Source organism: Narcine bancroftii, chromosome 6 (assembly GCF_036971445.1).
Source record: "Narcine bancroftii isolate sNarBan1 chromosome 6, sNarBan1.hap1, whole genome shotgun sequence".
Classification (NCBI taxonomy): domain Eukaryota; kingdom Metazoa; phylum Chordata; class Chondrichthyes; order Torpediniformes; family Narcinidae; genus Narcine; species Narcine bancroftii.
The window spans coordinates 71,139,402-71,166,573 of NC_091474.1; the positions used below are offsets into that span (position 1 = coordinate 71,139,402).

Sequence of the window (27,172 nt, forward strand, 5' to 3'; positions counted from 1 at the left end):
CAAGAGGGAATAAAATGCATTGGGACTCTCCCTACTCCCACTTGCCAAGGCTCCCTTTCACCTTCCCAATATGTGCTCTGCTTGAGATCTTTCCTGCAACCTTTATACAGCAGGATCTCATTCCATGGAGGGGAGACGTTCTTGGAAATGATCTCATTCCATGGAGGGGAGACGTTCTTGGACATGAGCTCATTCCATGGAGGGAGATGTTCTCGGATAGGAGCTCATTCTATGAGGGGAGATGTTCTTGGACAGGATCTCATTCCATGGAGGGAGATGTTCTCGGATAGGATCTCATTCTATGAAGGGGAGACGTTCTTGGACAGGATCTCATTCCATGGAGGGAGATGTTCTCGGATAGGATCTCATTCTATGAAGGGGAGACGTTCTTGGACAGGATCTCATTCCATGGAGGGGAGACGTTCTCGGACAGGATCTCATTCCATTGAGGGGAGATGTTCTTGGACAGGATCTCATTCCATGGAGGGTAGACATCCTTGGACAGGATCTCATTCCATGGAGGGGAGGCATTTTTGGACAGTGTTTCGTGACGTCAAACAACATTTAACCAGAGCCTCAACCAGCAAAACTAGTTCCTGCTGCTTATTTCTGGGCACAAACACACCACCAAACTTCTAAATGACCCAAAACATTGCTAAAATTAAACATTGGAATAAATGTGTTTCACAAATATTTAATTATTGACTTAATTTTGGTGAATCAGTGAGGGCAGAAGGAAATGTGGTGGTGAGAAATTGGAACTATACCGCCATCTGGTGTCAGACAGAGCAAACTGCAAGAGCCCACATGTTAGGTGCAATACTGCCATCTGGTGGTCAAAATGCACTGTTGAGCGTTTCATTTAGAGGGGCCGAATCAGAGGAGTAGAAACAGACAGGAGGAAATGGAGGGTTCAAAACAGAGGGGTCAAAAGAGAGAGGAGTATTCACAGCATGGAATCAGAGGTGTGGAAAAAGAGGGGTAAAAACAGAGGAGTTGAAACAGAAATGCAACCAGACGGGTGCAAACAGATGGGTTCAAACAGGAGGGAGGGATGACAGTGGGGTGTAAAAAGAGGCATGGAAACAAAAGGAGGAAACCCTAACCCTCTGTCCAAGTGATGGGGTATATCATTAACCAGCAACCCAGGGAACTCATGAACCAATCAAGTGGGGCATACCATTAACCAGCATCACATGCAACTCACGAATCAATCAGATGGGGCATATCATAAATCAGCACCCCATGCAACTCATTAACCAATCGGGTCTCTATGTGTGTGTGTGTGTCTGTCTGTCTGTCTGTCTCTGTCTCTCTCTCTATTCCTATGTGTGTGTGTGTATGTGTGTGTGTGTGAGAGAGAAAATCTCTAATATTTGCTTATGTCATCACCCACCATTTCCATCCTGACTGGAAGTGTGGGCTTATGTTCCCCAAGGTGTCTGTATTGGATCTCCATGGACCATTTTTTCCCCCCTGTGTCTGTGGGTTTCCTCTGGTTGCCTCACATGCTTCAAAACATATGGGGTTTCCTGGTTAAATGGGGGATTTGGACAGCTTGGCCTGTTACTGTGCTGTACATGTAATTTTTAAATTCCAAACTGACCTTGAGTGGTCTCTTTATCTCTCTAGTTTTCCATGAGGGTATAAAATGCATTGGGACTCTCCCTACTCCCACTCACCAAGGCTCCTTTTCATTTTCCCCAATATGTGCTCTGCAACCTTTATACAGCAAGATCTCATTCCATGGAGGGGAGATGTTCTGGGACAGGATCTCATTCCATGGAGGGGAGACGTGTTGGACAGGGTCTTATTCCATGGAGGGGAGGCGTCCTTGGACAGGATATCATTCCATGGAGGGGAGACGTCCTTGGACAGGATCTCATTCCATGGAGGGAAGACGTTCTTGTACAGGATCTCTTTCCTTAGAGGGGAGATGTTCTTGGACAGGATCTCATTCCATGGAGGGGAGACGTTCTTGGATAGCGCTTCATGATGTCAAACGACATTTAACCAGAGCCTCAACCAGAAAAACAAGTACCTGGTGCTTATTTCTGGGCACAAAGACACCACCAAACTTCTAAATGACCCAAAACACTGCTAAAATTAAACATTGGAATAAAGTATGTTTTACAAATTTTAAAGATTTTTTTTAAAAACCTAAAAATTATTGACTTAATTTTGGTGAATCAGTGAGGGCAGGTGGAGATGTGGTGCAAGAAATTGGGGCCATACCCCCATCTGGTGTCAGAGGGAGCAAACTGCAAGAGCCCACATGTTTGGTGCCATACCACCATCTGGTGCCAGAGTGAACAAACTGCACTATTGTGAGTTTCATTCAGATGGGCCAAAACAGGTGGGAGTATTCAGAGTGTCTACAATGTCAAGTGAAGAGATAAAGAAATCACCAGAGAAAAAAAGAGGAAGGCCATGTCTGGGAGCAGGGAGCTCTCCCCAAGAGGATGGCTCGATCAGTGAAGCCGGTGAGAGGGCAGCTGGGCAGCGACGTTCCCCAGGGTAATCCTGAATGTTGCCTGTTAAGTAAATGCCAATGCACATTCGCAAGGAGTAGCGCATCCTGTGGGAGCAGACACCGACAGCAGGATGCTAAATCGGCAATGGGAGAGGCTGCAGAGGAGACATCAATAGAAGAAGAAACAATACGGAGCCAAGAAATGGACTTAAGAAAAAGAAGATCAAGGGGAAGATAAAGACTTACAAGAAAAATACATGGTAAAAAATAGAAGCAGATGAATGATAAAGAATATTTTTACAGTCAAATAAAGATACCAATGGGAACAATAATGACTGGGCTCAGTAATATCAAAAAAACCATGCAAGAGACATGTAAAAATCCAAAGAATGGAGAAGGCTATGGCAGACATGAGAAAATGAACTGATGAAGTGGAAGACAGAATGATACTCATGGAAATGGAGGTGAATGAGTTAGGAGAAAAATTGGAAGATAGAGATAAGGAGATTAAGAAGACACAAGATTTATTGGCCCAAAAAATCTACATTTTAGAGATTTTCAGCAGATGTAATAATATAAAAATAGTTGGCGTGAAAGAAGGTTAAGAAGGGGCAGATATAAAAGGATTTATAAAAAGATAATCCTACAGATCTTGGGAGTAGAAGAACTCCAAGAAGAAATAGAAATTGAAAGAGCCCACAGAGCATTGGCGCCAAAGCCGCAGCCACAAAAGAAACAGTGATCCATACTAATAAAGCTCTATAATATACAAGAGAGAAAATATTGGAATTGGCAATAAAAAAGTGAAAGGAAATAAGGAACCATTGGAGTATAATAGGAAAAAATATTTTTTAAATCCAGATATTAGCTTTGAAGTTTTAAAGAAGCGAAAGAAGTTTAATTTAGCAAAAACTGTATTATGGAAAAAAGGTTATAACTTTGTGTTCCAGCATCCAGCAGTGTTGAAGATATTCATCCTTGGTGGGCAAAATAGACTGTTTTCAAACCCAGAAGAAGCTCATCACTTTTCAGACCAAATAAGCCACAAGAAGAGTAAAGGAAATATTAAAAGGACTTTTAAGATAATATATATAAATAAGTTGGAATGTTAATCATTTAACTACAGACGTTTAAGGTTTAAAATAAAAGGCTTTGTATATTTTTAAGAACAATATATAGCGATTTCTCTGGGGGAAAGCTGGGAAAGGGGGAAGATCTGCCCACTGCAAAATGTGTTGATGACTCACGTAGAGTTGAGGTTGTCTTGCGAGGTGGCAAGGGCAACTCAGTCAAGGGGGAATTAATGTTGTTTTTGTCATAGTTTTTTTGTTTTTTAATGGTTTTTATTATTTTCTTATTAGTTGTGTCATCACGTATAATAAAGAGTAAGAACAATTTAAAGAGTTATTTTGGAAGAAGAGAGATGGAGGGGTTGAAAGGTGGGAGAGAATTGTAAACAGAGAGGTAAGATGAGTACATTGAACTATATGACTATCAATATTAATGGAATCCACAATAAAATTAAGAGAAAGGTTACTGACACTAAAAAAGGAGAAAATAAACATAGCATTTATACGAGGAACACACTAAACTGAGTTAGAACATCACAAACTGAAGATAGACTGGGTAGGTCATCATCGTACAATTCAAAAGCCAGGGGAGTTGCTATATTAGTTACTAAGAATCTTCCAATTAAGGTAAAGAAAGTAATAACAGACCCAATGGGTATATACATAATGATGATGAACAGATTTATTCAGAATTTTGGAACTTGCTGAACATTTATGCACCTCATGAAGATGACCAGGAATTTATGCAGGACATTTTTTTTAAAGATAGCAGACACACAGGGACACATTTTACTAGGGGTGGACTTTAATTTTAACATTAACCCATCAATAGATAAAACAGGGAAGACAACTATAAATAATAAAGCAGCCAATTTTACATTAAACTCAATGCATGATTTGAAGATAATTGACATATGGAGAAAGCAACACCCAAAAGAAAGAGATTATTCATATTATTCAAATAGACCTAAAACCTTTTCAAGGATTTTTCTTGTTCTTGGCTCAGATACAGGGGAGAATTTGAAAGACTGAATATAAGGAAAGTCTTTCGTCTGACCACTCACCCTTGTTATTGACAATTGATTTAGTGGATATTCCACCGAAAACATATAGATGGAGGCTAAACCCTGTATTGTTAAAAAGGCAAGACTTTCAGGAATACATAGAACAACAAATCAAAATATACTTCGGGACCAATATAAATTCGGTGACAGACAAATTTATATTATGGGATGCAATGAAGGCCTTTATTAGGGGAAAAATAATAGTTATACGAGTAAAATTTAAAAATATAATCGGGAAATAGAACAGATGGAAAAAGAGATCGTTACTATAGAAAAAGATTTAATGAGAAGGGAAGATAGAGAGAGAAATGGCAGAGAAAAAAATTAAAATATGAAACATTGCAAACATACAAAATGGAGAAAAACATTATGAAAACAAAGCAAATATATTATGAATTAGGAGAGAAACACAAAATATTGGCTTGGCAACTAAAAGGAACAAGAACTATCTTAGCAACAAGGAAGGAGGATAAACAGATTTCAAATTATCCATTAGAGATTAATGGAATTTTTTTTTAATTCTATAAGCAATTGTATCAAACTGAAAATCCAGGAAAGATTGACAAAATAGATGAATTTTTATTAAACAATGAATTACCCCAATTACAATTGGAAGATCAAAATAAATTACTAAAACCCCTGACAATTGCAGAAATAAGATGGATTCCCTACAGAGTTTTATAAGGTATTTAATTATCTATTAATTCCGCCCCTCTTAGAGGTAATGAAACAGGTGGAAGAGACCCAGAATTTGCCTGACTCGTGTAAAATGGCAATAATTAGTCATTCCAAAATCAGGAAAAATCTGCTGTCACCGGCATCATGTAGACCAATATCTTTACTAAATACAGATTATAAACTAATTGCAAAATTACGAGCAAATAGATTAACAGATTGTGTAACAAAATTAGTGGGATCTGTACCTGTAGCAGCACCACCATTTTCATCATTGAGAGGTTGAGGCTTGATTAAAATATTGCAAATTTGTACTGATGCACAAGTAGTGCTCACGTTTGGAGGGGAACATTCATTTCCAGAAAGTTGTTCTCTTTGTGCATGGAAGTTTGGTTCAAGGGATGGTGAATTCAGTCTAATTCCTTCAGGTCTATATGGAGTCCACTTACGTGAGTATCTGTCGTAACAGTGAGATTGGCCAGATGTGGAAAACTCCCTGGATTTGTGATCATTCTGTCAAATATTCCAGCTACGTCTGGTTAATGCGTTTGGATCAGTTAACTTGAAGCCCGGTGGTTAATGCTCTTCATGGTTTGTATTGATCTGTTCACTGATGTGCAGCTACAAGTATCGTTGAAGTCCTTGACACTGCTGCAATCTTTGGCAGACATCAGTCAGTTATTGTCCATGGCTCCGAGGTTGCATTTTGCCTGTGACATGGGATTTATCTTTAATTGTTTAAGGGGCTTTACTGGAATGGAACATTGACTTTTGGGGGTCAATGGTGATTCTGAACAGATTTACCCAATGCAGAAACAAATTGGTTACAGGAAGCTGTTCCACGCTTTGAGCCCCTCTTCCCTTTAAACATAAGGTGTCTGACCACCAGAATGAGAAACAAAGAATGATTCTGGGAGAACTCAGCAGGGAAGGCAGAAATGTGAAGGGAAATTGTAAGTTAGATGCAGCCTGAAGTGGGAAAGGGAGAAGGCACCAAAATGGGAGGGCCCAAGAGGCAGAAACTTGACAGGAGGGTGGATGGAGAGGCAGCTGGCGAGATCATTGGGGAGGAGGGGTAGAAAGAAACAGAACAGGGAAATCTAATGTTCACTGTTGGGCTGAAGGCTGTCCTGGAGGAAGGAGTTGTGCCTAAAGTTTGCATTTAGCCCCATTCTGGTCATAGATGAGGCTGAGGACAGACAAGTGTGAAGGAGACTGCAGATGTTGGAATGTAAAGTGTTTCGAGCTGCATCACTGTGAGAAAACAATGGCTGTTTTGAGGTGAAACACTCCTCCAGGATTGGCAGAGAATTCCTGCTGAAAACTCCACCCATTTATTCTCTCCCACTGCTTGAAGTCTGCAGGGAATAGGAGGAGGAAACTATAGACTGACAATCCAGAGTGGAAGCTGGGATCTGCAGATGAAGCACAGGTGCTCAGCAAAGTGGTTGCCCAGTCAGAGCACGTCCTTGCCAGAGGCAAGGCACAAAGAGATGATTCAGGTCGTGTCCATGAATAATGGTCTTCAGAGGTAAAGATGGAGACCCTGAGGGAGTTGAAAATAGTCCAAATTTCAGGGCAGGTTACATTGGCTGTGAAGTTGATCAACTTGTTTAATTTCACATGGGTACAAGAGGCAGGAGTGAGAATGATGCAGTAGTGAGAGTGATGCAGTAGTGGAAGAGTTGGGAGTGGTGCAGGAGTGGAATGGTGTCAAGGACAGCAGTACATAACGGACATCATGGATTGAAGAGTGTGTCCAATGCAGCAAGGTGAGTAGAGCTTTTCTTTGGAGTGAAGGATGAGAGTAAGAGTTGACAGATCTACAAGCTTGCAAGACATGACTGTGGAGGGCCTTATTAGTAAGGATCCATCCAGAACAGAAGAAACAGGAGCAGGAGTTGGGCATTCGGCCCATCGAGCCTGCGTCACCATTCAATAAGACCATGGCTGATCTGTTCATTGACTCAACTCCACTACTTGCCTTTTCCCCACATTCCTTAATTCCTTTTTTTTAATGTAAAAATCTATCTAACTGAACTTTAAATATATTTAATGAAGTCACCTCAACTGCTTCCCTGGGCAGAGAATTCCAGATTCATGACTCTCTCCATATCACCTCTCTTTGACATGATGGACATGTCTTCCACAGTGAAGAATGACACAAAATATCCATTCAATCCTTCAGCAATTTCCTTCCTCATTACTCAGTGTCAATAGAAAGTAGCTTTGGGCAGGTGGTCACACCAGGGCCATGGGAGACAGACAAGTGGGTCACAGTCAGGAGAGGAAAGTGGAAGAGTCAGGTACTCGAGAGTACTCCTGTTTGAGTACTGTTAGGGGAGAAAGCTTACTCGGGGGAAGCAACACATTTGTTTTTTCCCAAGGCAGAAGACCAGAGCAAATTTGACAAGGTTATAGAGGTGTTTGAACATTGTTCACCAAACTAAAATGAAACCTGTGAGAGGTACGTGTTTTGCTCACGCGAGCAGCTGCAGGGAAAGAGCTTTGATAACCAAACTTAAAACTAAAAGCAAGAACATGTAATTTTGGAGCGCTGCAAGATTGAATGATGCATGAACAAAGTGTGTTCGGGATTTGGTTTCAATTCAGGCGCTGTTTTGAACTGAAAACTTTATCTGCTCCAATTATTACTAATTTCTTTTTCCCTCCATCTTGCCTTGATTGTGCTTTTCATAAATGGAGAGAATAGGGCATCACTTCATTTTATGTCTTTTTTGTTGACAGCTGCTTTATGACTTTTCAGTATTTGTCACATAAACTTAATCTCCTTAATTTCCATTTTTTCTAGATATTTACAAGTTTGATATTTTCTAAGAAACCAAGTAACCACTTTTATATTCTCCCATGATAGTAATTGTCTTGACTTTTCAGTTAAATCCTTGTCAAAAGGGTTTAATATGTTTCATTTATGGATTAATTCTAACATACGTTGCATTTCTATGAATAAAATTAAGTTCTTGGGAGAGTGACTAAAACTGCTCTTTACAAGGATATCTGGACCAAGTGTTTAAAATTAGTCATTTCTTCTTCCATTTGTGCACGTCATTCACTTACTCAATTCAAGATAGTACATAGAGGACATTTATCCAAAGATAAATTAGCTTAAGATATTTCCTACTATCAACCCTGTATGTGACGGATGTCGTCATGGGGTTGCTTCCTTACTTCATGCTTTGGTCCTGTTCAGCATTAGATCACTATTGGAAGGAAATTTTTAATGCATGTTCCCTTACTTTCTTACTAACAATTTAACCCCATCCCAGTAGTTTTATTTGATGTGATGAAAGAGCAGTCGATTATCGGGGTCGGATTACCATGTGATCACTTTTGCCACTTTAATGGCTGAAAGATCCATTTTGATAAGATGGAAGGACTCGATCTCTCCCAGTTTCACACAATGGTCGGCCCAAACCTTACATATAATCTTTTGAGGTTCAGGCATGATAATGCTTTGAAAACTGAAGTTTGATAAAATATTACATGCTTTTATGGAATATTTTTAATGTTTATTGAATAATAGTGGTTTACTTTTTTGTATACAACATATGAAATGTTTATAATCTTTTCCTGAACTTACTTATTGACATACAAGGCAATTGACCAAATGTACCATTACTGTTATCTTCTTGGTGGTTTAAGGTGGCCCAGCAACTTTTCCTTTTAGATTTAGGGGTAACAGAATTAGGATAAGTTCATTGTCTTTTTTCATTTGGTCTTTTCCTGCAGGAACGAGATACAACATAGAACTCTGTTTGGCATGAGTTGGGATGTTCATAGAATACATTGTAATTAATTGGGGGTGAGTGCGTGTGAGTGAGAGAGAGGGAGCGAGGGGAAATTCAATTAAAATTATTAAATCAAAAGCAGAACTGCAGATGTTTGAAGCAAATAAGAAGCTGCAGGAACTCAGCAGGTCAGAATGAAGTAAACATAACATCCATAGGGAGAAACTTTGGTCTTTTCGCTGGAGTGACCGAGAAACACAATGAAATGAATGGATTTGTTGAGGAGCAGGTAGTGTTGAGGAAATGCATAAGGCTGCAGAAGTACTTGGATTAAGAGAATGGGCAGAGAAGTGACAAATAAAATACAATCTGTAGTGGTGGGTGCCTGAAGTACATTGCCAGGGGTGGTAGTGGAAGCTGCAACAGGGACATTTAAAAGGCTCTTAAACAGGTACAGATGCAATAAAACTAGAGTCATGGTTGTGAAAGCATCAGTTTGTGGAGAAGGTTTCGGTTCATTTGCACAGCATTATGGGGACACCAATACCTCTGAGCGAAGAGCCCTGCAAAAGGTAGTGGACACAGCCCATGACATCATAGGCAAAGCCCTCCCCAATATCGATGTCATCTGCAGGGAACGCTGCTGTTGGAGAGCAGCAGCAACCTTCAAGGATCCACACCACCCAGTACACGCTCTATTCTCACTGCTGCCATCAGGAAAGAGGTCAAGGGGCCACAAGACTTGCACCACCAGGTTCAGGAACAGCTGCTACCCCTCCACCATCAACAATAAACTCAATCAGGGACTCATTTAAGGACTCTTACTTGTGCACTCGATTGGTTTTCTTTTTGTTCTCTTGTATTGCAGTTTTTTTTTACATTCATTACCTGTTCACAGTTATTTGTTTATATGTTTACACTGTGTACAGTTTTTTTGCACTACCAATTAGTAGCAATTCTGCCACACTCGCAGGTAAAAGGAATCTCAGGGTTGCTTGTAATGTCATGTACGCACTCTGACAATAAATCAGAAATCTAACAGGCCTTTCCGGCCCACGAGCCTGTGCCGACTAATTTACACCCAATTAACCTATACCTCCAGAACGTTTGGTTGGGAGGAAACCAGGGCCTCTGGGGAAACCCCATGCAGACACGGGGAGAATGTACAAACTCTTTACAGAGTGGGATTTGAACCCTAGTACCTATCGCTGCCGCTGTAAAGGCATTGCGCTAACCGCTACTCCAACCATGCTGCCCAACTGTGATATCTTTGTAAAACATTCCTGCACTAAACATAAACATACAGTATGTCCTCTAATACTGAGAATTGATGACCTGGGAGCTGCCTGTCCCCTTGGACACTCTTGCCTTGTACTGGAGTATCCTCTCTTCCTCGATCACTCCAGAGAAAAGCCCAAGGTTTCTCTATATGGATGTTGCTTTTACTTTGAACAGACTTCCTTCAGCCTCTGATAATTTGCTCCAGATTCAAACATCTGCAGTTCTGCTATCAGCAAATGAATAACCACGTTCAACATTTCTCCATTATTTCCACCCTGGAGCCATGATTCTTTAATGGTCAGTAAATCATATCTCTGTACACTGATTTGGGCCTTCGTTTCAATGCAATGGACATTCAGATAAATAACCTTTCCACTCCTCTCCCTGTGGATTTTTTTCTCTTCTCTACTCCCCAGTCTGTTCTGGCTCTGATTCCCAGGAACTCAACCAGCAAACCTTCCCACATGGATATCACTTCCCCTTCCAGTTCGATGTAAACTGTCCTGTCGGAGCAGGTCCCAACCTCCCTGGAAGAGAGCCCAATGATCTGGAAACCTGAAGCCCTCCCTCCTGCACCATGTCCTGAGATATGTGTAAAGCTGCATTTTCTATTTTTAACCTCACCAGCAGGTGGCACGGGAAGCAAAATCTGGAACAGAACATCCTCTGCTGGAGGAACTTCGGATCGAGCAGCAACAATCTTGATAAATGATTCCTGCCTGAAACATTGACTATTTTTCTCCCACAGATGCTGCACGATTCATTCAGTTCCTCCAACAAACTGTTCTGTTTGAAAAGACCCTCAGATCCCCAATTCTCAATGTGACCATCTCTTCCCCAATGTATCCTGTCCTTCACTCTGTTGCCTCTTCAGGGAAATTAGATGAACTCTTTCATTCCCTGCCCACTGACTTCCTGAATCTGTGGAATGTGTTAGGACAAGTGACCTGTAGTTATCCACTGTAGATGCTTCACACACATACTCACTGATTACAAACCTGGAGATGAACCCTGTCTCCTCTCCACTCTGCTCTGGTCCCACATTGGTGAATTCAGACCCTTTATTGTCTGCCTTGTTCTGTAATAGACAGGCAGGTGAGAGCTATTCTGCGCAACAGAGAGCTTGGCCTTTTGGCTGTTTGTGGCTTCAGTTCAGAGTTGCTCCCTTACCCAGATCACTGTTCACTGTTGTGCGGCTGGTGGTAAGACAGACCCTCCAAAAATTCTCTGGTCAAATGGCTCACAAGTCTTCACCCAGCATAAGGACAAGTCACTTGGGTTTGTAAATTCATCCCCAGACAATTCACTCACAATATGCCAGCGAGAATTATGAGATATGGAGTAAGATTCACTCTCAGACTTTAGGCTTAAAAACAAGTAAATATATATATTTTTAAATGCACTTTACTGTGAATGCAGATGATACATCATGGTATCACATCAAATCATGATTCAGACCTTTCGAGGAATGCAACATTTCCCTCTTCCAACCCCTATAAGACAGTGGTCATCTGTCCCTCTCCCTCAGTTACAGAGCCAACCACCCCTCTCCCTCCCCCCACCCCATCAATCCTCACCTTTCCTCTCTCCTGGCCTCTTCTCCATATCCAATTATCACCTTTTGTCTGTTGGTCTGTCCTCCTTCCACTGTCATTTCACTTATTTAAGGCACTATCTGCATCTTCTCATTTCTTGAGGAAGGGCTCAAGCCCAAAACATTGGCAATACATCTTAGCCTCCTCTGGATGCTGTGAGGCCTGCTAAGTTCCTCCAGCATTTCTGTGCTTTCAATCAATTACTCTTTCCTTCTACCCAAATTCCCATTGCATCTACTGTTCACTTCAGTTCCTCCCTTGCTTTAACATTCCCCATTCCCAACCTGACCCTCTGGGGAAAACACCTTTGCATTTCCAATCAGATTGCATGACAATCTGACCACGATGACCTGATCTGCCAGGAGACTAAATGTCATGGAGTTAACAGCATGAAAAACAGTTCAAGTGGTTCAATTCCTCCATGTTAACCAAAGTGCCAACCTGAACTCATCCATTTGCTTGCATTTAGCCTGTATCAATTTAGATCTAACTATCCAGGTACCAGTGTCAATTACTTCTGTTTAATAAATCTGAAGTGCACAGAAAATGGCACAAAACTGGAGATGGGGATAGATGGGAGTTCACTTGTTTTCATCCAGGGCCCTGAACAAGCCAAGATAGGGGATTTTGGAGGGTATGACATCCGGGTCAACATCAAAATTCCTGAACAGACTGGAATCAGCAGCAATTTCAGTCTCACTCTCTGGCCCTGATACCCCTCCCAATCTCTGTAACACTCCCCAACTTCAATACTTCTCCCAATCCCTGTAGCACCTTACTCTGTCTAAACCTTTCCCAATCTTTGGAACTCTCTCCAGCCCTTACACCTCTCCTTGTAAAGGATAAAACCTTGTGTTTTTGATTCGTAGTTAATTTTGTGCCTCTTTAAGATAAATTGTTTGTAGTGTTACCATAGTTACTACACTATCGTAATGTCCGAGTGGACCAAGAGCTTGCATCTCATTATTTGAGGAATTATAAACAGGATGTAAGCTCAAGATACTTTTTGAATTTGTCTTAATTCATCTTATTTTGCCTATTTCTCCTTATATCTGTTTAAAGTTCAATATCATTATGAAAACCTCAATGCAAAGTTATGCAAAATGTTTATCCAATTTATCAATGAATTAGAGCGGCAACTACAAAGTTTGGTTCATTGGATTAATAAATAGTAACTCAGAATATTGTCACTCATATCTCTGTGAAGATGATGTTTTGAAATTGGAAGATATTAGAACTTGGAAAGTGTGTATTTGTGTGTGTTTTTGCACTGAGGACCAGAGAATATTGTTTCATCCCGTTGTTCTTGTACAATTGGATAATAAATTTGAACTTGATCTCTGTGACATACTCCAGTCTCTACACCCCTCCCCATCTCTATAAATCCCTGCAGCCTCAACACCCTTCCCCACATAACAGACCACTCATCTATTGCACACCTAACCCTCATGCAAACACTGAAATGCTGAAGAAACTCAGCTGCTCCTTTCAACATCCTAGGAGATAAAACTATATTGCCAATGTTTTGGGCCTGAAACCTTCAAGGAATAAGCCAGAAGCATGAAATATCAGCAAGTCTCAGATTCAGACAATGCTAGCGGGGGGAGGCATCCAGACCAACAAAAGGTGTTAACTGGATATAAGACGAGGTAGGAATTTATGATGATTATGCAAAAGGAGACAAAAGAGAGAAACAGGCAACAGGGAAATAAGTGGGGGAGGGGGAGGGGGTTTAATGAAAGCCAAGTAGTCTATAATGCCATCCAGATCCAGTTCAAGGAGCCCAGTCAGAAGATGTAGTGTTGTTCCTCCAATTTACGGGTGGTCTCAACTCTGGCTGTACATGAGGCCAGAGACAGAGATGCCAGCAAGGGAATGAGGTGAATTGAAATGGATGGCCACTGGGAGATCCCTGCTGTTGCACGCACACACACACACCCTCATACAAGTTGAAAGTTTTAATTGCGGCAGCCATTTGAATCTGTAGGTATTCAAAGAATATTTTCAGGTTTGAGTCTGAAGAAATGCTGCAAAGATGGATGTGGACAACTAACATGGAAAGGCCCTTCACTCACAGAGGCTGCATCAGTCATTCCTCCAGTATTTGACCGGGATAAAAATGGGCTTATTAAAAGTAAATGCACCTAGATCCAGTAAGCTATAAAAATATCTCAACTCTGCTCTGTGCAGTTTCTTTATTGGTCTTCCATTAAGTTAGAGAAATGCACATGACATGGCCAAAGGTAAGAATACACGATTAACAATTTTCTGATCATTCATCTCATTTTAATTCCAATAACACTAGAATAAAGTACACGACCATTTGATCATGAGATGCAGATTTTCATTTGCGTCGTCATTGTTCTTGAGAAATCCCATACCATAGTATTGGGGGATGTCCTAAGCATGTAATCTTTGTTAATACACTGTATACCATCCCTTTAATAAAAGCAGTCAGGCAAATCTGGATTTCAACATACCCTTTTCAGGAGACATTAGCCAAGGATTCCGTGTGGGTTCAGCTTCTTAAATGGAGAATTTCACATTAGAAGGCTGCGTCCCAATCAAAGACACGCCATGGTAAATGAATCCAAGCAGTGAAAATGCTGCTATCTTACCCACTGAACTCCTACAGCAGCTCGCTTATTCCTCCAGATTCCAGCATCTGTTGTCTCATATCTTCGTATTTAAATTGGAATCCTGTGACCAGGCTCAATTCAAACACCATCAGAAAAATTTGCCAATTATACCACTGTTTTCAGTTGGATCAGACGGCAATGAGGAAGCATACAGGAGGGAGATAGATCAGCTTGTTCAGTGGTGTCACAACAACTTTGCACTCAACATTAGCAAAACTAAAAGAACTGAATGTGGACTTCAGGAGGGGGAAAGGAGAAGACATAATAGTCCGCATCAAGGGGTAAGCAGTGGAAAGGATAAAGAACTTCAAATTCTTGGATATCAACATTGGAAGATCTATCCTGGGGTCTTCTCGTCGATGCAATCATGAAGAAGGCTCGCCAGTGGCTATACCTTATGAGGAATTTGAAGAGATTTGGTGCGTCACCAAATTTCTACATATATATTCCGTGGAGAGCATTCTGTTTGCATCACTGTCTGGACAGGAAAAGGCTGCAGAATTCTGAAATCAACGAGCACCATTGTGGGCATTAGTCTTCACTCCATTAACAACATCCTCAACAGTGGGTGCATCAAGAGAGTAGCCTCTATTATCAAGGACCCCCATTACCCAGGCCATGCCCTCTTCCCCCTGCTACCAACAGGAAGGATGTCCTGGAGCCTGAAGACGAGCACCCAGCAGTACAGTACAAAAACCGCTTCTTCCCCTTTGCCCTCAGATTTCTGAATGGACAATGAACCAGACGCTACCTCACTTTTTTCTTTTCTTTTGTACAATTTATTTTTAAATTGTGTATTTACGGAATTGTAATTTAGAGCAATTTTTGCACCCGTAAGCACAATATTGCTGCTGCAAAACAACACGTTTCATCACATGTACTCCTGTCGATAAATTTTGATTCTGACTTCACTTCCGGCCCTATGAGGAAAAGCAGACGACTAACATTGCAGATTATATATACACACTCACGTTCTGGAGTCACAATATGCCCACTGATTAATGTCAATAACCCACACTGAAATTATTAATGGGAGAATGAGTGGAACACACATTTCCTAATTCACGTTTGCTCTATCACACTGTAGCTCACTGCATCTGATTACAGAAGCTCCAGCAGCTGCTCCCACACCTTGCACACAACCCGCTCCTGTCATCAAAATGTTCAATAAACACCACAGCACAATACACATCCAATTAAATCAAGGACATTCCACCCTAATGAAAAGAATGGTCTAAGTTTCCTTTTTGTTCAAAGTTCTAAGCCCAGTGATTTCTCATTTCCATTTACTGATAGCTTCTAAACATGACTCATTATTGGTATTTGCTACATTTAATTTGAATCTGATTTTACACATGACCAGATTTAAATTTTAGTTAGGATTAAGGATCAGATAACTAAACTGGAGGAACACTCCAAGAATACTAGACCCTCTAATCCCACCAGTAGGAAACCTGTTGCATTTTAAAGGAGCTGTCACAGGTACAATTCCTGACAATTTATTCCATAATGCATTCCATAATTCAGTGAGGCATCAACTGTACACCACTCTTTCCAAATTATTCAGAAATCAGGATTAAAAATGAACTGAAGTATAAAAAGGTAGATCATGGAAAAGCAGTGAAGAGGGCAATTCGACATGATGCTGAACCTTTACTAATGAAAACAGAAAATGCAGGAAATTCTCAGGTCAGGCAGACTTGTTCAGCATTTCAAACATTTTGCTTTTATTTTAAATTTTCTTCACCTGCAATTTTCTGATTTTCCTGAAGTATATCAGCACCACTCCAAAGCAGCTGGATCACTGTAAAATCATTGCATCATTTGGATCCGTGTAAACTATCTTCCAAATGTTCATTTAATATTAAAACAACCTCACACCAGGCAACAGCAAGGACACCAGGCCATTTTCTATTGTGTTACACTTTTGTTTCATTTGCCATTCAAATATTAAATGGCTGACATGAACTGTTTCAACATCTTTCTGAACTTCCAGGGAAAGACCAAATGCAAAAAGAGAAACAAAAATCAATGAGTTTGTGAACTTTTTAAGAACTCATCCACCACCAAGCATCCTTCCTTTGTAAATGGGCTGTTTATTAGTCCTGCAGGTGTGCCCAGCCTCATTTATGTTAAAAACTAAATTCTTGAATTTAGCCAAACTAGTTGGCACCTTCAGTAATGTTGGTAGCTACAAGCATCCAGGCTACAGATGACCTTACTTTAAATACCAACTTTTTGTACTTTACCAATTAACCTCCTTCTACCTATAATACAATTTAACCAGAAATGGTGGAAATTTGGATTTAAACTATATTTAAAAGGAAGATACAAGACTTCTTATTGAGAGCAGGTATCCTGTTCTACCACCCTGAACTACAAAAAAAAACTGGGCTCATCGTATCTCCAATGCATTTTCCAACAGACTCACTCAGCTACATGACATAACTGCAGCCAAAATCAATTTACAGGTTTGTAAATATGTTCCACAATGGTTTAATTTTGCAACCATTTTCCTTGGGATGTTTGAATTGCAGGAAATGCTGCATACAAGTCCTTCAAGCATATAATTGAGAAAAAGATGAATAAATATGAACTTAGTTACAAAATGTTTTTCACAACATCATGATGTGTACAAGTAATCCACTGCACGATCCTGGGGTAGAGTAGCAGTTTCAAATATTGCATAAAAGAGCAAGAGGGATAAGCAAACTCACTGTATTTGTTTTTATTATCATTCAGCATCAACTGCATGGATTTGGGACACCAAAAATAGTTTGAATTTTTGCTATGCATGGAATCCATAAAACTTATCAAGTGCAATTTGGATTATTTGAGTTTATCCAATTGCATCTGAACAGACATAACATAATGTTTCAAGATGGACATTAAATCAGGAAACATGCAATCACGACTTGCTTTGTGTAGGCTCTTTTCATTATTCACTTCGGTTTATTGACAGTTAAATACACTTTAAATTAAAAGTGATTTATGACTTTTGTATCACCTTCTATGGAACCAATTTCACACCAAAGAATAAATGACAGGTTTGAAGTACTAAAAAGATAAGTATGATTTGAAACTCTTTCCAGAATAGCCTGTTGCTCAAGTTGCAATGACATGTCATGGCCAAATGTTGCTTTCTTCTGATATCCCTTTGCATCGGACGCTCTCAGCTCAAGCTTCCAATTCCAGACCCAGGCCAAGTTTGTGACCACCAGAATTGAAACCCTTACCATCAATCAGGCAGCACAGGGTGAGTTTTATCCCTGAAATCAACAAGCCAGTGATTAATATATATTAGTGCCATGTCAATATCACTGTACTCAAGTCCCTGTTGACAAAATTCCTGGTAGAACAAGATAGCGTTGAGAAAGTGTGGACCTTTGCAGGAATAGTTTTAAAATGAGTAGCCCAGGAAAAAAAAAGTTTGCAGTGACTAGGATGTTTAAGTCACAGATAAGAGGGTGATAGCAGCTGGCAATGCAAAAGTCAGCCTGATAGCATAAGGCAATAGCCACTTTAATCTCATTCAATGTCACTGGAACTCAATGGGAAAACTGTATAGACAGCAGCCACATTCATTAACAATGAATACTCACACACATCACCAAAACTACAATCCTACAGACTTTCATTCTCTCCTCATCTCATCACACGAGGCTTAGAAACATGACAAAGCAGCAACATTCAAGCTGTATGACATGATCTGTTCCAGGAACTCCAGACAATCATGAAGCAACAAACAATCTGCTAGAGGAACTCAACGGGTCAAAGAGCCGGGTTCCTGTAGCAGATTGTTGCTCAAGATTCAAGTACCTGCAGTCTCCTATGTGCCTCCAATCACCCTCATGGGTCTGGTAAGCAATCGCGTCTTGGTTTGGCTTTTATCGACTCTCTGAGAGAGAGTGAATTCTCTGAACAATGTTCCAATTTTAAGATAAAGTCTGAATCTAACTGAAAAAGGGGGTTTCATTAAATCCCAAAGGACTTCAACACTTTGGAGATAGTCAGCCTAGTGGTTACTTAACTAGCCATTATCAGTCTTCGAACAAATCAAGGCAGATGGAAACTTACCTGGCCTAAGAGTTTGGCTGTAACCTATTCCAATTAGGCTAGAGTTGTTGACCTTTGCCTAAAAAAAATCAGTGGATATTAGCAAGGGAAATGTATTTAATTATATTTAAATAGCAGAGAATAGAAAAGTTTACTCACAGAAATGGAAGCAGAGGAGTCAAGTTGGTATTTAGCAGCAATGCCAAATCGGGTGCTATTGTTACCCGCGGTCCAGGCAAGATTTACCGCTGTCTCCAGATTATCACTCACCTTCTGGTAAATTGAACCTCCAAATTCAGCGCCATCATTCCTGCAGGTTAATATAACCGTTTGCTTTAGCCATTTCATGCATAATTCAAAAGAAGAAATTGCTACATTGCACATCAAGCTCAGTACTTTTGTTTCAGTATAAACAAATATTTTAAATATAAATTCCGCAGGACAAACAGTATTCTTTATATAGCAAAGATAGATACATCACCAATGTTTCAGGCTTGAGCCCTTCATCAAGGTATGAGCGAAATGTAGGCAGATGCTGAACAAAATGGTTGGGGGAGGGGCAGGGATAGAGCACAGTCCTACAGGCAGGAGTTAAAGCACACCCACAAACATGGGCTGGGAAAACGGCTAGTGAATAGAGAAGGGGTGGAGAGCTGGAGGATAGAAGACAGGAAGAGGAGAGAAGAAAAACAGGAAGTAGGTTAGCAGAAACCAGAGAGGCCATCATGAAAGCCACCTGGCTGGAGAGTGCTGAGACGGGAAATTGGGTGTTGCCACAGGTACCACCCGTAAATTATTTCCTCCACCCTCTTCCCTCTCCATTCACAGAGCCATCACCCCCCCCTCCCCCAACTCCCTGCTTTCTGGTGTGCCCACCCTCCCTTATCCACTTTATTACCTCCTACCTTTGGGATTGTGTTCCTCCCCTTCTTCTAACCCCCCACTCCAACATTTTGTTTGGGCACCTGCCTCCATTTTGCTTATACCTTGGCAAAGGGCTCGAGCCCGAAACGTTGGTTATGTATCTTTGCTATACTATATAAAGGACACTGTTTGACCTGCGGAGTTTCTCCAGCATCGTGTTTTTACTTCAACAACAGCATCTGCCGACTTTCATGATTTACTTTAAACATAATTATCTACCGTCACAAGCACAAATCCATGTTTTATCTAAAGCAAGCATTGTACTATTAACAGAAACTTACACATTGGTGTGTAACTGGAAATCCCCAGTTTTGTAGCCCACTGCAAAGTTGTTTTGTGTCAGCTTTGACTTGGCAGTGTCAAAAGACATTTGGTAACCAGCAAGCCATCCCTCATAACCAGCTACTGCTGAAGCATGGATGGCAGGTCCTGCAAAGTCAAAATCTACATCACATCCCAGGTTGAGGTATTCACGCTTATAGGCTGTCTTCACTCTGCCACTCTTCTTGCTAAAGAGGCAAAGAGGGAAAGTTTAGTGCCCCACCCTTAACAAAAAAAAATAAAGATGCTGCAATATCTTTCAGAGATGGAATTACCCTGTGTTAGGCGAGAAGGTAGTGTCAAATGTCAGCTTCAGACCTTTGGTAAGCTGGGGCGAAAAAAAAAGATTCAGTGCACAAACGAACATCAAAATCACTATTCTGGACCGTAACCCACGAGACCATTATACATTTCTGAACTTGCCCAATGACACACATAATTAAGGAAATTTTTAAAAAACAAGATGAAAGATGTGAAGATCATGTGCCCTTTAGAGCACAGGGGAAAAATACTAACCAATTTTCTCCTAAAAGTAATTAACACTTCCTGGAGAATTGTGTCATGCAAATTTTCACACAGGTTTCACATGGTATAACCAGTTTTCCAGACAGCAAGTCACAGACAAAAATTCTTTGCTTGCACCCCAACCCAATCGATCTTCAGCACAATTTGGCAAGAACTCAAATCATTACCTGATCTTCAATTGCAATTTCCGTGCCCAAAGTGTTATCAGTGTTCCATTTTTCTGTAAATGTGAGGCCATATTCAGACCACTTGTATTTTGTTTCCAAGCTCCCGGAGACTTTGCCACTTTCAGTGTTTGATGATCCAGAAGTTGTGAATTCCTGTAAAATATTGTTAAGAGGAGAAATAATAAATCTTTGCACTCAATGTTGCTTGTAAATACAGATCAACTTAATTCATGCACTTCACAGAATCATCTGCATGGCCTCTTTAAAATTTGAAGTTATCAACTATTGTACCAATTAAGGAAAATTGGACAGGTGCATGGATGGGAGGGGTATGGAGGGCTATCGTCCAGGTATAGGTCAATAGGTCCAGACAGAGCAGATGGGTCGAAGGGCATATTTCTGGGCTGTAATGTTCTGTGGTTCTGTTTTCACACTGCCAATTACTTGTGGGTTGAACCAGGTAATTTACTAGGTCCATACCCAGTAATTGTGCTGTGTGAAATGTCCCAACTTGGTAAATTCAACGGGACTCTGACACTTGGTGGGGCAAGAGTCAGACCCCAGCCAAGTTAACTCATTAATCACCTCTGGTAGTGTGAAAGCACAACCTGCTCTCCATTGTCACTGCTGGAAATGGGACCCCCCCTTAAAATGCTGGGTTGCCAATTACCAGGTGCAGTGGGAAAGGCCCCCAACTGCCGCATGCCTGGTAAGTTTACCTGCTTCCTAGGAACCAGAATGGAAGCAAATCTTCCTCACCTGCTTGTGATACAATGGGAATGCAGACAAAAGGAGTCAAAACTTTCCTCTCATCCACCTTTATCTGCCAGTCCCTAATCACATGAGCTGTCTGTCCAAATTCCAATTCAAGAGCTGACAGCACAGTTTCAGGATTTTTACTCTGCAATAATGAATGAGGCATTAAAAGGTATTTCCAAATCATACTAGTTCAAATCTTGGGGGGAACTTGTAAACAGCTATACCATTGCTGCCTTTCTGCTTCTAGATGGTCAGATACCATGATGCTCGCATTTTGTAGATGTTTCATTTTGCAGCCACTGATTGACATGTTCCCATCTTTGAAGCACCTGACTGTGCTGTTCCATTTTGAGCACGAGTGCTGTCCCGTTGTGTAATTTTACCAGGTATATTTTTGGTGTGCCTGGTGTTTGTGTAGCACTCCTGTTTACATTCTTCACTTCACCAAGGTTGATTCCCAAGGGTGAATGAGTGGTAATGGTACAGTGGGGCTTATTACCACAGATTTAAACATGTGTCATGCAAATCTGCTTCATAGGGTTTGTTAAAAGAAAAGGAGGATGAAAGATGAACAAAATCCCATGGATTATATCTCAGATGCATATTCTAATTTGAGATCATTATTTTTTCATTCAAGGACTACGGAGCACATTCACTTTCAAAGCAACTGACTCAGGAAACGATATGCTTAGTGCAAAATTCTCAATAATAAAATCACAAAACTTGATTCAAAACTGCAACATAAAACTCTGGTTGCAGATTTATTCATGCACTAGTCGTTCAGTATTCCAGACCTTGGGTGCAACAAATGATGTACAGAAGTATAGTCAAACTGCAAAATTTCATCTTACACATTTGTCACATTCTAATAAAAAAATCTGAAAACCTTTCAACATCAGGAAGTATGCAGCTCATCTACTCTGAATTGCCTGGGAATAACTAATCACTGCTCTGAACCTGATTAAAATAAAAGGGCTGATCAGCCAACCTGGAAAGGCAATTTAACTGACAAGCTTCCACAAGACTAGAAGGGTCAAAGGGGCCTGTCTCTGTGCTGTAGTGTTCGTGAAAATTACCAAAATTCTCTGGATAGGTCCCAGCAGATTGGAAGCCAGCAAATATCTTGTCACTATTTAAACAATAATGGCGGTAAGAGGCAGGCGACCAAAAGCTAGTTAGCTTGACATCTTTAGTAGGGCAAGTGAGGTCTGTGTTTCATTGTCCATTCAGGAATCTGAAGGCAGAGGGGAAGAAGTGTCCTTGTGCCACTGAGTGCTTGTCTTCAGGCTCCTATATCTCTTTCCTGACAGCAGCAGTGAGAAGAGGGCATGGCGTGGGTGGTAGAGTCCTTGAGGATAGAGGATGCTTTCTTAAATCATTGACTCTTGTTGATGTTCTCGATGGAGTGAAGATTGGTGCCTGTGATATCGCAAACTGAGTTAACAACTCTCTGGAGTTTCTTTCTTGTCCTTAGCGTTGGCACCTTTATATCAGACTATGATACAATTAGCTTGAATGATCTCCACAGCACACCTATAGATATTTTTGAGTCTGGTGACATACCAAATCTCCTCAAACTCCTCATGAAGTATTGTTCACTGCCGCCTGTGATTCTACCGGGATGTCATGAGCAGAATCCAGGCAGAATATTATCGATTTACTGCACTCTGCTTTTTACAAGCAGCCAATTCTGAATCCACGCAGCCAAGGTTCCATAGATCCCCTGCCTCATGACTTTCTGAACTAGTCTCTTGTGGAGGACCTTATCAAATACCATACTAAAATCCATATACACCACAGCTACTGCCCTACCTTCAATTTGTGTTTTTTTTTTAAATCTCTACAAAAAAACTAAATTAGACTCCTGAACCACAACCTCCCCCTCACAAAGCCATGCTGACTATCCCTGAGACAATTGTACTTCTCCAAATGTCCTTAAGAATCCTCTCCAAGATGTAAGACTCACTGGTCTATAATTCCCAAGATTCTTTTTTTAAACAAGGGGAACACTTATGCCATTCTCCTATCCTCTGGCACGTATCCTATGGCCAAGGAGGATGCGAAGATCATTATACCTGCTGAATTTAATATAATGAGAAAGGATTCACAGAAGCAAAATAATATAAGGGGAAGATAAGGGAAGCAGGAAAATTGTTCTCACTGGTTCTCACTAGTAATTAGGGACATAGTGTCAAGATTAAGGGGATCATATTTCGGATCAAGATGAGGAGGAACTGCTTTTCCCAGACAGTAGTGAATTTGTGGTTCTCTGCCCTACAAAGCAGTTGAGAGTGCCTCATTAAATATATTTAAGAAACAATTAGATGGAATTTTGCATAGCTGAGGAATGATGGGAAAACTTATTGAATGGCAGACCAAGTTGGACTGGCCAGAGGGTCTGGCTCATTTTTATATTGTAAAGTTCACACAGTCAAGAGACAATCTTATAAAACCTTGTCTAAAAATCATACAGGTATGTAGATCACCATAGTGTATTATATCAGATACCAAGGTATCCTCATGAATGAAGAGTATAAGCCTCAGACAAAAAAATAATAATTAAGTGCTGGATGTGGAAAAAAGAGGCTTGCTCTTTAAAAATGTCAACCTGTATTTTTTTTTAGATTCACAAGATGAAAGAAGACAGAAGTTGGCTATGAACATTTACAGATGATGCAGTCTGTGCTGTAAAGTCTTATTTACTAATACTTAAGTTGGGGACAAGAAAAGATGAATAGTACCGTACTTTATGCAAAATGTACATGTTAAGAGCAAGCTTCACTTTTTAACGCACTGTGATTTCAGAGATAAAGGTACACAATCCTTTATCCGGAACCCTTGGGGGACAGTGTGTTCCGAATTTCAGATTTTTCCGGATTCCAAATTGTGCTGCCTTATCCACCCCCTTACAATCGCGCTGGCGTCTCTCTCCCCCTTGCCCACCCGAGTCGCACTGCTGCCTCTCCCCTCCACCCGAGTCGCACTGCCATCTCTCCACAACCCCCCCACTCGTCGCGCTGGCGTCTCTCTCCCCCCCTGCCGCCCGAATTGCGCTGCTGTCTCTCTCCCCTGCCTGAGTCGCGGTTCCGTCTCTCTCCCCCTCGCCCGCCCGAGTCGCACTGCCATCTCTCATCCCCCCTCGCCAACCTGAGTCGTGCTGCCATCTCTCTCCCACTTCTCCCCACCCCCCCCCCCAACCCAACCTAGTCACACTGCTGTCTCTCTCTCTCTCCCTCCGCTGTACCAGCACCAGGAAAAAAGTGCCGGTTTTTGGAGCTTTCTGGATTTTAGATATCCGTATAAAGGATTGTGTACCTGTATTATACAACTTTAGAGAGCGTCTAATGGATTTGGTAGCGATATATTCTTCATCTGGAACAAGCTGCCAACGATAGCATGAAACTCACAAAATCAGGGGGTGAAGGAAAACCCATGCCCCTTTTGATCTTGAAATGTCCAGTTGCTCTGTGCATGCTTGAAGAAACTGAAGGAAAGAACTTATGCTCACCATCATCAAATAAATAGTTATCACTACCCATCAAAATGACTACCATTGATGGGTGATGAACATGTGCCTTGAAGATTAAACCCCTAATCAATCCTTTATGGATAACCATACTTTCCTGAAGAAAAAAAATGTTTAATGTCTCAAGACACCCACTGCCCAACAGAGAACAGCACACGATCAGGCCCTTCAGCCCACGTGTCTGCACCAAACATGATGCCCAAGTTAAACTAAATCTTTGTTCCTTGCACATGATACATATATCTCTCTTCCATGCATATTCAAGGGTCTATCCAGAAGCTTTTGAAATGCTATTAAATCTACTTCAACCACTATTCCTGGCAGCCCATTCCAGGCAACTACTACTCACTTAAAAAAAAACACCCACATATCTCTGTTAAACTCCCCACCCCATCATAAACACAGATCCTCTACCATGTGGCATTTATAACCTTGGAAAATTATTCAAACTATTTACTTGATCAATGGTTTGTAGAATTTTATAAACTTAGAAACATAGAAGATAGGAGCAGGAGTAGGTCATTCGACCCTTCGAGCCTGCTCCGCCATTCAACGAGATCATGGCTGATCTTAAAGTTCAGTACCCCGTCCCCGCCTTCTCTCCGTAACCTTTAATACCCTTATACTGAAGAAATATATCTAATTCCCTCTTAAATATATTTAATGACTCTACTGCCCTCTGTGGCAATGAAATCCATGTATACAACATCTAAAGCTCTCCCCATAGACCCGAGATTCTGAGAACATCAACAGATTCTGCAAATATACAATGCTTCCAAAATGCCTTATTTTAATATTCTACTAGTGCTATAAACAGGGATGAAACTACCAAATGCTGCTGCGTACCTACTCTGAAACTGGTTCCAAGGAAATGTTATACAAAAATAAAATGCACATTTTGCCCATATAAAACATACAGTACACAAATGTCACTGTACACAAGAGTTAACCAAGTTCATTAGCACAGTAAATTGATCTTACCACTCCTGTCTGTGACTTGGTTTTTACTTCAAGTTTTACCAAACCAAAACCTAGTGTATGGGAAACACACAATCAGAAAAGGCCATTGCATTTTAATGAACACTACAGATTGAATACAAATTGGCAATTAAAACAAAACAGTTAACATAAAATATCTAAACAAGGAAATAAACTGTTTCTTCCATGACTAAATTATGGAAACAGCATGTACTGCCACAAAACCAGCAAACATTTAAATTTTAATTTTTATAACATTTAAATTTAGTCCTACGGCACAGTAACATGCCATTTCAGCCTATGAGCCGGTGCTGCCCAATTAACCTACAGCCCCGGTATGTTTTGAAGGGTGGAAGGAAACGAGTTCCTGCGGAAGACTCATGCAGACACAGAGAACATACAAACTCCTTACAGATAGCATGGGATTCGAACTGCAGACTTAATCGCTGGCGCTGTAAAGGCGTTGCGCTAATCACTATGCTGCTAAATATCAGAAAAAAACAAAATCTATACCCATCAAGACTAAAAAGAAAAGGAAATATGTCGAGGGCTTTCCGAAACAAGATACGATAATGGTAGCCTCAGATGAATCCATTTACAAAATAAAGGGTCATTAATTAATCCAATTGAGGATTCTCTTTACCTCGAGACCAGCTAGGATTTGAAACTGACAAGGAGTTGTGGAGGTGAATAGCTCATGTTGGACCATTGAAATGGAGAAGAATCTACTGGACCTGTTTCGCCATTTCTCTACTGCAAAAACTCCTGATGTATTATGTCCTCGCTAGGGTTAGGGGCCTTGTTTCAGGCAGGGTTTGACTAATACTTTGTACTGATGTGACTACTCTCAGGGACATATGATCGCTTTGAATCCGCTGCAATTAATGCACAAATGAACCAATTCTTATCCAAGGACACTGTGGGAAGCTAGAGAGGAAATTGCAGGTGCCCTGGATGAGACTTTTTGATCATCATTAAGTACAGGTGAGGTGCTAGAAGTCTGGAGGGTGGAAAATGTGTCTCTATTCAAACAGTACTGCAAGGAAAAGCCTGGGAACTACAAGCCAGTGAGCCACACATTTGTGTTTGCACTAGACAGTGTTCGGAGGAAGAAGTTGTACATGCACTTGGATGACTAAGGCAGCACAGTTTTAAAATGGGACGGTCATGTCTCACAAATCTGATAAGTTTCTGGAAGATGTAATCAAGAAGAATGACAAAGTCAGAGCTTTAGATGTTGTATACATGGATTTCAACAAGGCATTTGATAAGGTTCCCCAGGGTAGGCTGCTCTGGAAAGGTTAGATTGCACAGGATCTCCAATGAGAGCAGAATGGATAGAAACTTCGCTTCATGACAAATAACAAAGG

General features: G+C 40.8%; 1 protein-coding gene across 1 annotated transcript in view; it reads right to left on the reverse strand.

Annotated features, from left to right (window-relative positions):
- Positions 1 to 17,259: 17,259 nt before the first annotated feature.
- The window catches only part of LOC138736178 (voltage-dependent anion-selective channel protein 2), a 38,479-nt gene continuing 28,566 nt past the window's right edge, over positions 17,260 to 27,172 (reverse strand). The window contains exons 3-9 of the mRNA XM_069885246.1: positions 25,806 to 25,855; positions 20,540 to 20,692; positions 20,123 to 20,175; positions 19,808 to 20,035; positions 18,762 to 18,912; positions 18,624 to 18,681; positions 17,260 to 17,815 (exon numbers count right to left, since the gene is read on the reverse strand). Of these exons, the coding sequence (XP_069741347.1) occupies positions 17,724 to 17,815; positions 18,624 to 18,681; positions 18,762 to 18,912; positions 19,808 to 20,035; positions 20,123 to 20,175; positions 20,540 to 20,692; positions 25,806 to 25,855 (785 nt within the window). The 3' untranslated portion in view covers positions 17,260 to 17,723. The remainder of the gene's footprint in view (positions 17,816 to 18,623; positions 18,682 to 18,761; positions 18,913 to 19,807; positions 20,036 to 20,122; positions 20,176 to 20,539; positions 20,693 to 25,805; positions 25,856 to 27,172) is intronic.